General features: G+C 40.8%; 1 protein-coding gene across 2 annotated transcripts; it reads right to left on the bottom strand.

Moving 5' to 3' along the window:
- Window positions 1-477: 477 nt before the first annotated feature.
- Window positions 478-16960, bottom strand: LOC139542039 (TAR DNA-binding protein 43-like). Of its 2 annotated transcripts, XM_071347016.1 has the most exons (6): window positions 16139-16960; window positions 2813-2976; window positions 2560-2700; window positions 2265-2435; window positions 2074-2165; window positions 1033-1222 (listed from the first exon to the last, which is right to left on the bottom strand). In XM_071347016.1, the coding sequence occupies exons 1-6, from the start codon at window positions 16377-16379 to the stop codon at window positions 1135-1137; spliced, it is 897 nt and encodes a 298-aa protein (XP_071203117.1). In that variant the 5' UTR covers window positions 16380-16960; the 3' UTR covers window positions 1033-1134. The 2 variants fall into 2 exon arrangements, with proteins under 2 accessions (XP_071203116.1, XP_071203117.1); XM_071347015.1 differs by having other exon boundaries at window positions 478-2165.
- Window positions 16961-18191: the final 1231 nt, after the last annotated feature.

Here is an 18191-nt window from a genome sequence, read left to right as displayed (position 1 = left end):
ATTATTCTAAAAAGATTTATCAGGTCATGTCTTCAAAAAACGGAACGAAATAAAACAAAAACATGATCGTCACTTAATTGCAGGCGATTAGTTAAATAGATTACATTTTAGCACTGCTTTTAAGATTGACTAATTTGAAGGTATAAACCGAAAACCTCTGCCCAATTGAGAACGGTCAGTTTTAAATTTCAATGGGGTGGTCCAAGGGGTCTTGTTAGTGAGGTGAATAAGCCCCTTTTCAAACATAAAAGGCATTCTGCAGCATCTCCACTGTTGGCTTGTTGCCTGCCCCCAACCAACAGTGCATCAAACTCCAGTCTTCAGCTTCCCGAAAATTGACTTCACTCTGGGGTTCTGATGGAAACCTGAGCCGGCAGTGTCCAAGGTCCCTATACATGCGAATTAAAGTGTTCGCAGTTCAATTAATGTTAACAGTCCAAAATGTTTATACCAAATTACTGTCAGGTAGGCAACATACCTAGTCAAATTTTGTTTTATTTGAGAATTCCCTTTGATTCACAAAACATATAAAATGCATTCAAAAACACTATAACACAAAATGTCAATAGCTCGTCAAACGCTTGCCACTTCACCCTCTTAAGACACACTGAGATCACATGCACCGTCACACAATCCTCCAAGCTCCCCCAGTGCTCTCAACACAGACAATCACCAACAGCAGGTCACATTTTCACACGGAAAGGGGTAGGAACAAGAAGAAAATGAAGCACACACACCATTCACATCAAATCAGACAGCAAGAAAGGGTACAAATATTCATTGCTCTAAACATTCCATTGTGTTTAAGATTGATAGAAATAGAGAAAGGAGACCATAGGGATCTCAAGATACGATGAATGTCCTTTCGATGGTCATATGGAACACACTCGCACAAAGCCACAGGTTCTTCTCAACTCTCGCAGACATCTGTCTCTTCAGCATCGCACAACCAGTCCTTTTCATACTGCTTTTCCCACACTCAGTCTCTCACTCTTTGGCCACTACCGATCGCTTTGTTCACAAGTGATAAAGCAGACAAGATGTTTTGATCCATGAAAAGGGGAGATAAACACAACACCCACCGTCTAACACAGTATATGCAGAGTGAAGCTGTGTCTTTTGATGGCAAAGCATTTACACATGGGACGAGGGGTACTGATACGGAGTTTGGTCGAACATTGCTGCCAATGAGGGGCTTCTTTCCAGGAAATTCGAGAGATAAAGAAAGAGTTAACTGTTGAAGAGATTTTCATGAAGGCGTTTCCATAAAACAGCAAACAAAAAAAACAATCAACTGCATACAGAGATTAAACCTCAAGCCCAATTCAAGACCATATACAGGTGGTTTAGGGGGGCTTTCGTGATACTCGTGCATCTCAGAAATATCTACTTAGCATGCAGAGTCATCATTTCACGTCTTAAACTAAATAACTTTCTCAAGAAAAAAAAAACGACATGTAGTGTAGCAGTTTACCCCTAAAGAACTATACACTTCAACCACTCTGTGCACTCATTTCCTACAGAATTAGTCACACACACAAACATATGAATACTCAAATGTCTTCTTTAACAAAATGAAAGGCAATATAGTTTTAAATAGCAGGGACATAAGATATGACTAACTCTTTCTTACCCCTCAAAATACTTACCAGATTAATCTAGAAACTTTAAATCAAAGTTTTCTACATTCCCCAACCTGATGATTTTGACTCCATAGAGGTGCCAAATCCGGAGCTGAACCCACTGCTGGAGGCAGAGTTGGTGCCTGCAGCCCACCCTAGGCTAGCTGAGTTGGGGCTGCTGTAACTGGTGCTATTAGAACTATAGGCCTGGCTCTGATCTCGGGTGGCACTGGTCTGCCCGGCGGCAGCGGTGCCTGCCGAATTGGTCTGACCCTGCTGGTTAGCAAGCATACCCATCATGCCCCAGCTGCTCTGCAGAGCGGCGGCCATCATTGCTGGGTTAAGGCTAAGCCCCCCGAAATTCACCCCGCTACTGCCACTGCTCCCTAGCCCTCCACGACCACCGCCATAGCCCTGGCCCCCGAACGCACCAGCCCCACGATCCATCATTTGCCTACTATTATTGTGCTTAGGCTCAGCGTTGGAGATGTGCACGCTGACACCCTTGATGATCAGGTCCTCTCCGCACAGAGCTGAGGCAACCTAGACAGAGAGGGGGGCGGGTGTAGGAGATGATTCAACAAGCAAACCAGAATATAATCTGCGCACCACAGGTTGAGCAACGGCCATTGGAAAACATACCTGGTCGTCTGCAAAAGTGACAAAGGCGAAAGCCCGGAAGGGTTTGGGAATGAAGACATCGGTGACCTCGCCATACTGCATGAAGAACTGCCGGAGCTCATCAGTGGTTATGTCCTCTGTGCAGCGGCCAACAAAGATTTTACGGCTGCGCATGGGCTCATCGGGACCTGCCTATCATGACAATAAAAGAGTGAAAGCACTTAAATATTTTACCTGAACTGGGAATAGAACACAATTGAGACTTTAGAGGAAAGGATTAAAATAAGCAGATACTCCTTAAACATTGATAAAATACCTTAGAGTTGGGTAGTTTGCAGTCACACCATCTTCCGTCAATCATGTGTCGCTGAGAAATCACTTTGGATTGAGTCTCGTACTCAGTGAACCGAACAAAGCCAAAACCCTTTGAGTTCCCAGTCTTAACATCTCTTTTGACCTGCGCGCAGAGACAGACAGAGAGAGCGAGAGAGAGGTATGATTACTGACATGCATGCTACCTCCATGAAGTACATCAACCATTAAACAAAATGTTGATTAGGTTGGGTTACCTGCACCATGATGACTTCTCCAAAAGTGGCGAAGTAGTCTTTCAAATCTTGCTCAGATGTTTTCCAAGGCAAACCAAGGATAATGAGGTCTGATGTTTTCTCGATACTCCTCTTCATTTTAACCGCAGAGGCAGCATCCATTTCATCCATTTTCCTTTTGTTATCTGACACAGGAATGCAAAATGTTGTATGACATTATGATACAGTGATAAGACAGAATCAGGAGGATGAACAATGTTAACATACGTGGTCATTGGCCTAAACAAACTAACTAGCTAAGAAATATAAATGTTAGGTAGATCTAGCTAGAATACCCTATGGAGACAGACCCTACGGAGCTACGCATATCGCGTAGCGATGTCGCTGTAGCGCGCTCCGACATTCTACATACTCCCATATCACATGAAAATTGTAACGCAGCATATCATTCCTTGTGTAGCCATGGCAGTATTGTGTAGGCAATGAAGCTCACTTGGTTCCTTGCTCTGACCTAAAGGCTATGCATCAAAGTAACCTATTTTGCGTTAATAAATACATTTAATCTCAGTGACTGTTCAAACAATAACCCAAACATTGTAGCCTTTTCAGAATCCCCCCAAAAGTAATAACTATAGATTCCAGGCTATTGGTAAAAACAGCTGCGAGCTGCTTTTTCTCTGCAACAAAAACATGACAATATTCTATTTTAGCTGATAAGGGGGGGAGAATATATTGAAGCAGCTTATCAAATTGGGATAATGTTATAGGTTACACCGGCAAGTATATGAATATTTGCCAGGGCATATTATTTAATTATAAATCTGAATATTTCAAATGGCGATGTGGGAAGCTAATCAACTTCAAAATCACTTCGACTTCAAGATTGCTGTCTCGGTTTAGCTTGGCATTAAATAAGCACCCTATTTGGCATTGCTATAATATATAAAATCGCAGTGACTGTTCAAACAAACCAAACATTGTAGCCTTATTTTTGGGTGTCTTTACCCTTTATCTCCCCAATTTCGTGATATCCAAAAAGGTAGTTACAGTCATGTCCCATCGCTGCAACTCCCGTACGGACTCAGGAGAGGCGAAGGTCGAGAACCACGCGTCCTCCGAAACAACTCTGCCAAGCTGCACTGCTTGCTTAACGCGGAAGCCAGCCGTTGGTGACCTGAGTCAGCTTGCAGGCGCCCAAGCCCGCCACAAGGAGCCGTTCGAGGGCGATGGGACAAGGAAATCCTGGCTGACCAAACCCTCCCCTAACCCGGACGAAGCTGGGCCAATTGTGCGCTGCCTCATGGGATTGAATCCGGGTCTATATCGACGCCTCAAGCTCCGCCTTAAACCGCTGCGCCACTCGGGAGGCCCCAAAAACATTTTGACCGATAGGTAATTTTAAAAATAATTGCTTAGATACTCCAAGAAAACCAGTGGTCCAAATCTAATTTTTACCCGTGTAGGATGGCCACAATTAGGGTGACTAAATCAATGGGAGGCCAAAAAAAGAAAAATCAGGAAAATAGCATTGCGTCAGCTAGGCTGGAAGCTGTGCGAGAATTAAGGCAAAACTTACAGAATCACAGTTGAACTCATCCTCCTTCGAGGTCATAAAACAGAGTTAAGATAGACATTCATATTTTAGTACACTTCATATAATGCGAAATTCCTATTATTTTTTAGAAGATCTCACATAAACAAGCATATCTCTGAAATGTCAACAGAGCACACGGCAAGCTTTTAATTTTCAAAGCCTTTTACATTTAACTCCGCTCGTGTCATGTGAATGTAGCTTTTTGAGACCCACTTTAACAACTTTGCTGATGACCACCATAACATGTCAAATCCTCAAAAGTGCGAGAAAGCAGCACCGCTGTCAAGAGAGCTTGGTGCTTATTATCAGATGCATTAGGTTATGAAATCCAACTTTTTGATATGTTAGAGAAAGATCCAACTGAACGATTCAGAACATTAAGAATCACATTTTTCTTAGTAAAATGTACTTTATAACATAAGTGAAATGTCATCACCAAAGCACGTTTTCACCCACTGTGGGCAGAGTAGGTTGACACCCTACGTATTAGTATCCCCAAAAAGGTATTTTGTTTAGAAGTGATAATGTTATTCTAGGCTATTTGTAGGGTGGTAGGTGATGCAACAGAATGGACACTATATGAGAAATCTACAAAAATCTGCAGTAAACAAATCGATTTTCCATGTCTAAAAATCACAATACCGTAAGTTATGAAATATACGCGATATGAGCCAAAATGTAAAGCAAGTGCCGTGCTCAGAGCATTTAACTCCGTGGGACAGCCTTTTTTGTGAAAACCGGGAAATATGCGTCTTCATATTTGCTTTTGGCGGAAGATATTCCTCCTACCAGAGTAAGATCGATATGAATATAGCGGCATATGAAAATGGGGTTGCGGGAAAATGTCCAAATCCCAGGATAAAAAATAAAATACATTTAATGACGTCTTTGTCTCAGAAAATGTTTGTAACGTGGTTAACCTTAAAATCGAAATGCAAATTATTCCAATTTAAAAAAGTTACAATTCAACCAGAGCGCCCTACAAATCAACCAGAGAGCGCCCTACAATTCAACCAGAGAGCACCCTTAAGAGCGTGGGAAAGGCCGCACTTGACCGTTGCACCACGGTGAATGGTTAGGCCAGCGACGCTATGAAACCACACACTATTCCAGAGACTTTGATATTACAGGCTGCAATTGATATGGTGAAAACAATGTGTGGAGGGGGCAGAGGCACAGAAACTCACATCAATACCTTTGTCAGATAACACTGAAACTAAGAATTGATGATGTAGTTAGCAATCAAGAGGAAACTGACTGGACGACTCAAACTCGCCACCTTATGCTCTCCAAATGGACGTTAGCTGTGCGGGCCGAGAAGCATTGACTATTGTTCGCTACATGTCAGGGGATGCTATTCACGAGGACATATTGTTCGGTCTCACGATTCCCAAGCATGAAACGTCAAAGGGGATGTTCAGTGTGCTATATTGGCAATTTCATGGGATCGAATGGTGGGCTTTTGCACAGATAAACTCCATCTATCCCGGGACGGTGAGCAGGCCTCTGTACTCTAGTTATGAACGGGTCTCCTATATAGACACATTGTATGATACACCCACAGCTATCTATAAAATGCAACAATTGGAGCCAATTAATTTCTTACTTGTTTATCTGACTGAAAAGTTCTGTTAATGAAATCCTTAATTTGTTTAGGAAAAACATTCACTACTCCCTCAAACATTGCTCTCTTTACATGTAAACACTGCATGTGACCAATAAGGCCTGACCTATAGCCTATCAGAATCACATCAAAACATGTTATAACAAACTCCGAACACATGACAGCATAATGTGGAGGACGTAAAAATAATACTTGAAACGGGCAAATGTTGCTCAGGTGCATTGCTCTCCTTCTTGGTCAAATAGCCCTTAAACAGCCTGGAAGTGTTTTCGGTCATTATCCTGTTGAAAAATAAATGATAATGGGACTAAGCCCAAACCAGATGGGATGGATTATCGCTGCAGAATGCTGTGGTAGCCATGCTGGTTAAGTGCTCCTTGAATTCTAAATAAATCAGTGTCACAAGCAATGCACCCCCACACCTCCTCCTCATGCTTCACGGAGGGAACCACATGCGGAGATCATCCGTTCACCTACTCGGCGTCTCACAATGACATGGCGGTTAGAACCAAAAATCTCAAATTTGGACTCATCAGACCAAAGGGCAGATTTCCACCGGTCTAATGTCCATTGCTCGTGTTTCTTGGCCCAAGCAAGTCTCTTCTTCTTATTGCTGTCCTTTAGTAGTGCTTTCTTTCCAGCAATTCGACCACGACGGCCTGATTCCCACAGTCTCCTCTGAACAGTTGATGTTGAGATTTGTCTGTTACTTGAATTCTGAAGCATTTATTTGGGCTGCAATCTGAGGTTTAGATAACTCTAATGAACGTATCCTCTGCAACACAGGTAACTCTGGGTCTTCCTTTCCTCATGAGAGACAGTTTTATCATAGCACTATGTTTTTTCAATTGCACATTTTCCGGATTGACTTAATGTCTTAAAGTGATGGACTATCGTTTCTCTTAGCTTATTTGAGCTGTTCTTGCCAAAATATGAACCTGGTCTACCTTGTCACAACACAACTGATTGTCTCAAACGCATTAAGGAAAGAAATTCCACAAATTAACGTTTAACAAGACACAGCTATTAATTGAAATGCATTCCAGTGACTACCTCATGAAGCTGGTTGAGAGAAGGCAAACGGTGGTTACTTTGAAGAATCTAATTTGTTTAACACTTTTTTGGTTACTACATGAATCCATACGTGTTAGTTCATAGTTTTGAAGTCTTCACAATTATTCTACAATGTAGAAAATAGTATAAATAAAGAAAAACCCTGGAATGAGTAGGTGTGTCCAAACTTTTGACTGGTACTGTAAGAGTGTTTTAACAGTAAAAAAAAAAGTATAGAGCCTTTGACAGCAAAGACCAAAAACAGATTTATTTATTAAAAGCTCCCTGTGTTATTTTGTTTTAAAACTGAAATGCTTGATTGCATTTCAAAGCATGAATGACTCGTATGCTGTGTGATGACATGAATGAAAGAATGATTGACACAGGCTTTAGTAAGTTACAGTATTAAGACTAAACAGGCTGCGCTCTTAGGCCTACAGCTGGTGGTTATACAAGGCTACTACTATTTATTTTTTATTTCACCAGGTAAGCTGGTTGAGAACAAGTTCTTATTTACAACTGCGACCTGGCCAAGATAAAGCAAAGCAGTGCGACACAAACAACACAGAGTTACACATGGAATAAACAAGAGTAAAGTCAATAACAAAATAGAAAAAAATAAAGTCTATATCCCCGTCCCCGTGTGTGCAAATGGCGTGAAGAGGTAGGCAATAAATAAATAATTACTATTTAGCAGATCAACACTGGAGTGATAAATGAGCAGATGATGATGTGCAAGTAGAGATACTGGTGTGCAAAAGAGCAGAAAAGTAAATAAAAACAATATGGGAATGCGGTAGGTAGATTGGATGGGCTATTTACAGATGGACTATGTACAGCTGCAGCGATCGGTTAGCTGGTCAGATAGCTGATATTTAAAGTTAGTGAGGGAAATATAAGTCTCCAGCTTCAGCGTTTTTTGCAATTCGTTCCAGTCACTGGCAACAGAGAACTGGAAGGAAAGGCAGCCAAAGAAGGTGTTGGCTTTGGGGGTGACCAGTGAGATATACCTGCTGGGGCGCGTGCTACGGGTGGGTGTTGTTATGGTGACCAGTGAGCTAAGATAAGGCGGAGCTTTACCTAGCAGACTTATAGATGACCTGGAGCCAGTGGGTCTGGCGACGAATATGTAGCGAGGGCCAGCTGACTAGAGCATACAGGTCACAGTGGTGGGTGGTATAAGGGGCTTTGGTAAAAATAACGGTAAGTTTGGCGGCGTGAGTGAAGGAGGCTTTGTTGCGAAATAGAAAGCCGATTCTAGATTGGAGATGTTAAATATGAGTCTGGAAGGAGTTTACAGTCTAGCCAGACACCTGGGTATTTGTAGTTGTCCACATATTCTAGGTCAGAGCCATCCAGGGTAGTGATGCTAGTCGGGCGGGTGGGTGCGGGTAGCGAACGGTTGAAAAGCATGCATTTGGTTTTACTAGCATTTAAGAGCAGTTGGAGGTCACGGAAGGAGTGTTGTATGGCATTGAAGCTCGTTTGGAGGTTAGTTACATCTGGCCCTTCTTTGGACACTGTGTTATTCAGAATGGTGTCGTCTGCGTAGAGGTGGATCATATACAAACGCCTACTTATTATAATGATCATATTAATAATTGTAATAATAAGGAGACCAAGTAAAAGGAGGGTAAGGAGCGAGAGCCGTGTGTATGTGTGGCAAAAAGGTTTGTTTACATTACAACAACAAATTCTGCCCGTTTGGAAGTGTTAAGACTAAATAAGCAATACCAGAGCTTTTATTACAGCATAACATTAAATTAAAAACAGACGAATTTGTGAAACTGCTCTATCCAACATTTTGCGGTTGCGTGAGGATTGGTGCTCAAGTAATGAGTAGGCTATTAAACAAACACTCAAAAAGTCTAAATCAGCAGGATCTGTCTTAGTTCTGTGTGGGTGTGAGATATCTATATACAGTAGGGAGAACAAGTATTTGATAACCTGCAAAATCGGCAGTCTTTCCTACTTACAAAGCATGTAGAGGTCTGTAATTTTTTATCATAGGTACACTTCAACTGTGAGAGACGGAATCAAAAACAAAAATCCTGAAAATCACATTGTATGATATTTAAGTAATGAATTAGCATTTTATTGCTAAAAAACGGTTTTTGCTTTGTCATTAAGGGGTATTGTGTGTAGATTGATGAGCAAAAAAACCCAACTTAATCAATTTTAGAATAAGGCTGTCACAAAATGTGGAAGTAGATGGGTCTGAATACTGTGAGAGAAAAATTACGTATTTACCTGATTTGTTTGATATTAATAACTTTGCTATTATGCACATTGCAATATAGGGTAAGCTGCCAATTCAATGACAGACTGAAGATCACGCTGTTACAGAACCACAGACAGCAACAGTTCTACATAAAACATCCATATGTTAACAATGTGACCACCTTCAATTAAAAACGGGTTTAACATGCTCTATATATATTTTATTCCATACAGACTAATTAAAATATTATGCATCAAATTTGCATTAAGTATGATAAAAAGTTTACCAATTTCATGAATTGTTACTCAGTTTTGAATAAAGATGTTAATAATATAACCATTCTACCTTAAATTGGTCTTAAATGAATGTGATTAAGTATTCCGTACTGCCTCATTTGCATATTAACTGCCTAATTTGTATAATATTGCATATGAATTTCCAACATTTTACTTTTATTTGAATCTGTGTTCTACATCATCCCTGAAAATGGCATAAAAATATAACCACCAATTTAAGTGGACAAAACGTGCTGCAATTACGAATCCAGACAGGTGATTAGGCGCCTTTTTGACAAGGGATATCATTGACCTGTCTGTTACATTTTTTACCTTTTCCGATCACTTGAAAATAAGATCTCAGCAATGGTAAGTCCTATCCTCGTGAAATGAAATGTTCTGTGTTCCTGTAAAGCTGCTCTACAATAGGGCGGGGGGGAATATCAACAAAATATATAATGTATCTAAATTGGACGGTATGACGGTATTTTATGCTTTTCAATAAAAGTTCAAAATGTGCTTTATGAGCTTTAGTGCGTGAGCATAGGGTAGCAACACATTAATTTCAATGGGTCTTTCGCCATTCTGATTACTCCATACTGTTCAATTCAACTTGATTTTCTCAAATTTCTGAATTTCCTGCACTCATTCGAAATCATTTCCACACTGCCACGTAGGGTTGCATGTTACGGGCAAACAATCTAGGGCTTATTTTGACCAAATATTGCAATTGCGATCTTAGATACTTCATGCAGCTAACATTCTTGCTTTGCGTATTCCTCTGATTTAGAAGATATTGTTGCACAAACATTCTGATTTAGGTCTACACCACCAATGGTCTTCAGGCTGTATAGCTAATTAAGGAGAAGTTTATCTAAAGTTCCATGCATAACACTTGTATTTTCATCAACATTTATGATGACTATTTCTGTAAATTGATGTGGCTCTCTGCAAAATCACCGGATGTTTTGGAAGCAAAACATTACTGAACATAACGCGCCAATGTAAACAGATTTTTGGATATAAATATGAACTTTATCAAACAAAACATACATGTATTGTGTAACATGAAGTCCTGAGTGTCATCTGATGAAGATCAAAGGTTAGTGATTCATTTTCTCTCTATTTCTGTGTTTTGTGACTCCTCTCTTTGGCTGGAAAAATGTCCGTTTTTCTGTGACTATGTACTGACCTAACATAATAGTTTGGGGTGCTTTCGTCGTAAAGCCTTTTTGAAATCTGACACGTTGGCTGGATTCACAACAAGTGTAGCTTTAATTTGGTGTATTGCATGTGTGATTTCATGAAAGTTTCATTTTTATAGTCATTTATTTGAATTTGGCATTTTCACTGGATGTTGGCCATGTGGGATGCTTACGTCCCACATGTCCCAGAGGTTCACTTCTTGACGCTAGGGGCCAGATTATTATTTTTTAATAACATTCCCAAGGTAAACGGACTATTTCTCAGGCCCAGATCGTAGAATATGCATATAATTTACAGATTAGGATAGAAAACACCCCAAAGTTTCCAAAACTGTCAAAATATTGTCTGTGAGTATAACAAAACTGATTTTGCAGGCGGAAACCTGAGGAAATCTAACCCGGACGTTTAAAAAAAAAAAAATATTATCCCTGTTTCATTGCCTGCCCCTCTTCCATTTAAAAGGGGTATCAACCAGATTCCTTTTCCAATGGCTTCCTCAGGCTGTGACCAGGCTTTAGACATAGTTTCAGGCTTTTATTTTGAAAAATGAGCGAGATTTTTCAAAACTAGTCAGGTGTCCTTTGATTCCTGCGAGAGGGGTAGCTCGACATTTTCTTTCTCTCTTTTATTGAATAGGTTACCGCCCGGTTGAAATATTATCGATTATGTATGTTAAAAACAACCCGAGGATTGATTATAAAAAACATTTGACATGTTTCTACAAACGCTTGGATTGCTTTCGCTGTAAAGCATATTTTCAAAATCTGACACGATAGGTGGATTAACAACAAGCTACGCTGTGTTTTGGTATATTTCACTTGTGATTCCATGATTATAAATATTTTTAGTAATATTTTTGAATTTGGCGCACTGCAATTCAGCGGTTGTTTAGGAAAATGATCCCGCTAAAGGGATCTGTGCGCAGAGAGGTTAAGTTTACTCTGACTTAATACTTTTATTAGCTAGCTAGCAATTAGCATTAGGGATTAGCGGCTAACAAGATTTAAGCACAACTTGCTAAGAAAATACAAACGAGCTGTTTGCTGATGTAAGAAACACTAAGTGTAATTATAGAATGCTAGTGGATATATATTAAGAATCGAAGTGAAAACATCATCGGTGTAATCAACACTGCTGCATTGACCATGCAGACTAAACGTGATTTTCTCATGGTAGAGGAACAACAAACGTGCCCCTTAAGATACAAGGGGTGGGGCTAGGTCTGTGTGGAAAGCGACATGGAGCGGAGAGATGACTCAAGTTGCAAAGTAAACTATAAAACTGGACCTTACAAACGACGTATCACATTTAAATACAGTTATAGAAGGTAAAGTAAAAACACAACCCATGCATCAATACTGGTATATCGTAAAATACGATATACCACCCAGCCCTTCTCTGTAACATGGAATACAATGTATAACAGCATGACCATAGATCCATTCTGACACCAAACACTCTAATACACTGAAAATAAATATAAATGCAACATGTAAAGTGTTGGTCCCACGTTTAATGAGCTGAAATAAAGAATATTTCTGGGATGTTTTTATGCACAAAAAGCTTAACTCTCAAATTGTGTGCACAAATGTGTTTACATCCCTGTAAGTGAGCATTTCTTCTTTGCCAAGAAGCAGATTAAAACAGCATGATCATTACACAGGTGCATTTTGTGCTGGGGACAATAAAAGGCCATTCTAAAATTATAATTTTATCCACAACACAATGCCACATATGTCCAAAATGTTGAAGGAGCGTGCAATTGGCATGCTGACTGCAGGAATGTCCACCAGAGCTTCTGCCAGAGAATTTTATGTTAATTTCTCTACCATAAGCCGCCTCCAATGTAATTTGATGGACATACTGCCAAATTCTAACCGGCCTCACAACCGCAGACATGTATGGCATTGTGTGGATGAGCAGTTTGCTGACTTCAATGTTGTGAAAAGAGTGTCCCACGGTGGCAGTGGGATTATGGTATGGGCAGGCATAAGCTAAACACACAATTGCATTTTATTGATGGCAATTTAAATGCACAGAGATACCGTGACGGGATCCTGAGGCCCATTGTCGTGTCATTCAGCCGCCACTATCACCTCATGTCTCAGCATGATAATGCACAGCCCCATTTCACAAGGATCTGAACACAATTTCTGGAAGCTGAAAATATCCTAGTTCTTCCATGGCCTGCATACTCCCCAGACATGTCACCCATTGAGCATGTTTGGGATGCTCTGGATCGATGCATATGACAGCGTGTTCCAATTCCCGCAAATATCCCAAAATTTTGCATAGCCATTGAAGGAGTGGGACAACATTCCACAATCAACAGTCTGATCAACTCTATGCGAAGGAGATTTGTCGCGTTGCATGAGGAAAATGGTGTTCACACCAGATACTGACAGGTTTTCTGATCCACGCCTCTACATTTTTTTAAGGTATCTGTGACCAACAGATCTATGTGTGTAATCCCAGTCAAGTGAAATCTATAGATTAGGGACTAATTCATTTACTTCAATTGACTAACTTCCTTATATGAACTGTGACTGAAATTGTTAAGCTTTTTTCGCCTCCGTGGCTAAAAATTTACACTATCTGATATGCGAAAAGGATAACAGTGACACAGGCAATTATAAACATTTGTCAGGCATATTATTTAATTATCAATCAGATTATTTCACATGGTAATATGGGAAGCTAATAGACTAGCTAGCGTGCAGTGTTTAGCCAACTTGGTAGCAAGGGAAGACGAGACCAGACTTATTTTGCTTTCACACCAAATAAAAAGGCAAGACTAAATATTGCTATTTGGAAGTTTGCATTGGTAACATGTTACTAGAAGGTGCACGTTGCTCCCCCAAAAAACAGACTTCACCTAGCGCAAGCAAAGATCTGACGCATGCACTGAGACACAGGGTTACTGTACCGTAGGCCGCAGACCTGTCACAGAAAGAACAATGAGACAGATTTCAGATGTACAGTGCGCATTCTGAAAGCATTCAGATCCCTTGACTTTTTCATGTTACAGCCTTGTTCTAAAATTGATAAATACAAATCTACACACTTTATTCCATAATGACAAAGCAAAAAATGGTTTCGAAATTTACATAAGTATTCAGACCCTTTGCTATAAGACTTGGAATTGAGCTCAGGTGCATCCTGTTTCCATTGATAATCCTTGATATGTTTCTACAACTTGCTGCAGCATTGAAGGACACCAAGAACACAGTGGCCTCCAACATTCCTAAATGAAGAGGTTTGGAATCACAAAGACTCTTCCTAGAGCTGGCCGCCCGGCCAAACTGAGCAATCAGGGAACTGACCAAGAACCCAACGGTCACTCTGACAGAGCTCCGGAGTTCATTGTGGAGATAAAATAACCTTTCAGAAGTACAACCATCTAGGCAGCACTCCACCAATCAGGCCTTAAGGACATTATCTTTCATTATTACAGAAGTTACAGAAATTATTTTCAAAACGTTAAATTTATACTCCTTTATAGGGTTAGCGTTACATGTTGACCATACCAGACACGTCGCAAAATACATTTACATAAACTCACCAAAAAAATAAACGTCCTCTCACCGTCAACTACATTTATTTCCAGCAAACTTAACGTGTGTAAATATTTTTATAAACATAACATTCCACATCTGAGACAAACTGAACAAGTTCCACAGACATGTGACTAACATAAATTGAATAATGTGTCCCTGAACAAAGGTGGTGGCTTTGTGATACTGAAGGGTCATGTCAGGATGAGCCTGCAGGAAGGGTACCACATGAGGGAGGAGGATGTCTTTCCTGTAACGCACAGCGTTGACATTGCCTGCAATGACAACAAGCCCAGTAAGATGATGCTGTGACACACCGCCCCAGACCATGAAGGACCCTCCACTAAATCGATCCCGCTCCAGAGTACAGGCCTCGGTGTAACGCTCATTCCATCGATGATAAACGCGAATCCAACCATCACCCCTGGTGAAATAAAACCGCGACTCGTCAATGAAGAGCACTTTTTGCCAGTCCTGTCTGGTCCAGCGACGGTGGGTTTGTGCTCATAGGCGACATTGTTGCCGGTGATGTCTGGTGAGGACCTGCCTTACAAGCCCTTAGTCCAGCCTCTCTTAGCCTATTGCGGACAGTCTGAGCACTGATGGGAGGGATTGTGCGTTCCTGGTGTAACTCGGGCAATTGTTGTTGCCATCCTGTACCTGTCCCGCAGGTGTGATGTTTGGATGTACCGATTCTGTGCAGGTGTTGTTACACATGGTCTGCCACTGTGAGGACTATCAGCTGTCCATCCTGTCTCCCTGTAGCGCTGTCTTAGGCGTCTCACAGTACAGACATTGCAATGTATTGCCCTGGACACATCTGCAGTCCTCATGCCTCCTTGCAGCATACCTAAGGCACGTTCAGGCAGATGAGCTGGGACTCTGGGCATCTTTCTTTTGGTGGTTTCCAGAGTCAGTAGAAAGGCCTCTTTAGTGTCCTAAGTTTTCATAACTGTGACCTTAATTGCCTGTCTGTAAGCTGTTTCTGTCTTAACGACTGTTCCACAGGTGCATGTTCATTAATTGTTTATGGTTCATTGAACAAGCATGGGAAACAGTTTTTAAACCCTTTACAATGAAGATCTGTGAAGTTATTTGGATTTTTACAAATTCTCTTTGAAAGACAGGGTCCTGAAAAAGGGAAGTCTTGTTTTTTTACTGTGTTCCAGTTGTGGCATTTCAGGCAAAATAACAACCCAATATATTTATCCCAGCACAAATTAGCTACCAAAACCAAACTAAATTGCCATAAATGTTTAATGGTTTTCGACCTGGCGCCAAATTAATATAATTGGTTCAAATCAACATGCGCGCGAGGTCTAGTCAGCATTTAAGTGTTCCAACATGTCACATTACAGCGCGTGTTTACGGAAGACCGAACACAGTGGGACCCACCTGTGCCAATTGGCTACCTAGCATGTTCCAAACACCTGTGTGTCAAGGAAGAACGACGCCATAAACGTGTTGTCACTGAAAAATACTGTCGGTTGCAATTGTGATAAATCCAGTTATGTGTGTGTATTTTGCATTTGTAAAATTAAAGTAAAGGGCTTTGTATTTCTAGAACCGTATCACAATTGAGAATCGACTCGTGTAGATGTATTTGGCTGACAGATCGAGTCTACCTCTGAAAATAACAAGGTCAGTGGACCAAGGGGGTAAAGTTAGGCTTCTTACGAGTACATATTGGTCTAGTTGTTAGCTAACATTAGCAAGTAACGTTAACTAGCTAGCTAGTACAGGTACCAGCAACCATGCAACTTCATTTGGCGAGCTAACGTTAACTACAAACGTTGCCTCTAAACGAAAACACACCTTACCTTTTGGGTAGTTGACGACGTACACCAGACTACCCCAGTCATTCTCAGGTGCATGCAAGATACCCTCAACTAGACGGACGCCTCGCATGCACTGAGACACAGGGTTCCTGTAACGTAGGCCGCACGCTCCGGGAAACTGGGCTGCAACTGTTGACAGCAAAACAGTCCCATCATCCTCAGATGGGATCTCCATTGGCTCTTCGTTTTCATCCTCTGCCACGCGAATGTACAACTCTGCCATGGTCTCGAAGTTAGATTAGGAAGTAAAGTTAGCAAACTAGCTAATGGCTAATTCACGTTCAAAGCTAATGGCGCACGCGGGGTTCTGTCGATTAGCTAGCAAAGCCAAAGCGATATTCCAATGAGTTTCTAATCTAATTTGGGTAATACAAGTTCAGTGAAAGACAAAAAGTATAGCTAATGTGTGCGTTCACGGGGCAGACAGCTGTTTTAAACAATTCGATAGATGGTGGCCATGAGAGCTGAAAAGGCCCTGTGTTCCTGGATAATAAACACCGCACACGCTTGCAACATGAATGGTTAGCAGGATCTCGCACGAATATTATACACAAAATATTGTCCTATCTTCTTTGTTTTAAAAACGAGATCGACCCTGTTCGCAAAATAAATTATACTTGATAAATTATAAGAACCAGTATAATTACACCTCCAATTTGTGAGGGTAAGGTAAAAAAAATAATACGAAAGGCGTCCGCTAATCTCCCTAGCCTTCAAACGTCTAACAAAATGGCCGCTTCTTCTTCGGTGGGGTTCATCGGTGGTTGGCATCCAACGTTATGGTGCATTACCGCACTCTCCTGTACTGGAGTGTGGTCCAGAGACGGATAAACAAAATATTGTCTGCCAGCGCCGTTTCTCTTAAAAAAATATGACATATTTTAGCCTGTATCTTAATGACGTTCTACTCAATATACTCTTTAAACGAATATCCTGTATCTCCCCAGCTAGCAACGAGGAATCGGCCCGGAATCAAAATGAATGACTGACCAGAATCAGCCCAAGTACCTCAAACCGTTTCAGTCTACCGGAATTCTGCAGACTTTGCCGGCATTTTACCAGAATCCCCCCATAAGCGCTCGATGCATTTTTTAATAAATTCATTGAAATGTTGTATACATTTTATACATACAAATGATGCCCATCCACATTTTTTTTTAAATAATTGCATTTATTTTTTGACACCCTTTTTGTCATATCCCAATTGTCTTGTCCCATCGCTGCAACTCCCGGTTACGGTCCAAACAACTTAAAATACACACCCTTGTCCACTTACCCTCGCCTTATGCCCTTGGGGGAATCCCCGTCGCCATCTTGGAAGGTGGTCCAAATGATTAGCCAAGCAAGGTAGTTTGCAAAGTAAGCCCCTCAGCCTTTGTTTTTAGTTGAGTTTGGGAGTGTACACTCCGGGGCCTGAAACTCTCCATAATTCAATTTGTGACGATTGTACATCCGCTAAGAAAAGTCTGCGAAAACTTAAAAACAACTTTAAAACCTATATTTATATTTTACATTTTTTAATTTCACCTTTATTTAACCAGGTAGGCTAGTTGAGAACAAGTTCTCAGTTACAACTGCGACCTGGCCAAGATAAAGCAAAGCAGTGCAACACAAACAACAACACAGAGTTACACATGGAGTAGAACAAACATACAGTCAATAATAGATTTAAAAAAAAACTAAAGTCTATATACAGTGTGTGCAAATTAAGTTGGATAAGGAAGGTAAGGCAATAAATAGGCCATAGTGGCGAAATATTTACAATTTAGCAATTTAACACTGGAGTGATAGATGCAGAAGATGAATGTACAAGTAGAGATACTGGGGTGCAAAGGAGCAAAATAAATAACCGTATGGGGATAAGGTAGTTGGATGGGCTATTTACAGATGGGCTATGTACAGATGCAGTGATCTGGGGGCTGCTCTGACAGCTGGTGCTTAAAGTTAGTGAGGGAGATATGAGTCTCCAGCTTCAGTGATTTTTGCAGTTCGTTCCAGTCATTGGAGTCAACAAACAAGTGCAAGTAAAAACGAA

This window comes from Salvelinus alpinus, chromosome 17 (genome assembly GCF_045679555.1).
Source record: "Salvelinus alpinus chromosome 17, SLU_Salpinus.1, whole genome shotgun sequence".
Taxonomy (NCBI): domain Eukaryota; kingdom Metazoa; phylum Chordata; class Actinopteri; order Salmoniformes; family Salmonidae; genus Salvelinus; species Salvelinus alpinus.
The sequence above is the reverse complement of the archived record's forward strand: the minus strand, read 5'-3'. Positions and strand labels throughout refer to the sequence as shown.

Coding starts and splice junctions, on each gene's coding strand:
- LOC139542039 (XM_071347015.1), bottom strand. CDS start 16,379: ATGGCAGAGTTGTACATTCGCGTGGCAGAGGATGAAAACGAAGAGCCA. Junction 2,701..2,812: donor GAGAAGTCATCATGGTGCAG/GTAACCCAACCT, acceptor CTCTGCGCGCAG/GTCAAAAGAGATGTTAAGAC. Junction 2,436..2,559: donor GCAAACTACCCAACTCTAAG/GTATTTTATCAA, acceptor TTGTCATGATAG/GCAGGTCCCGATGAGCCCAT.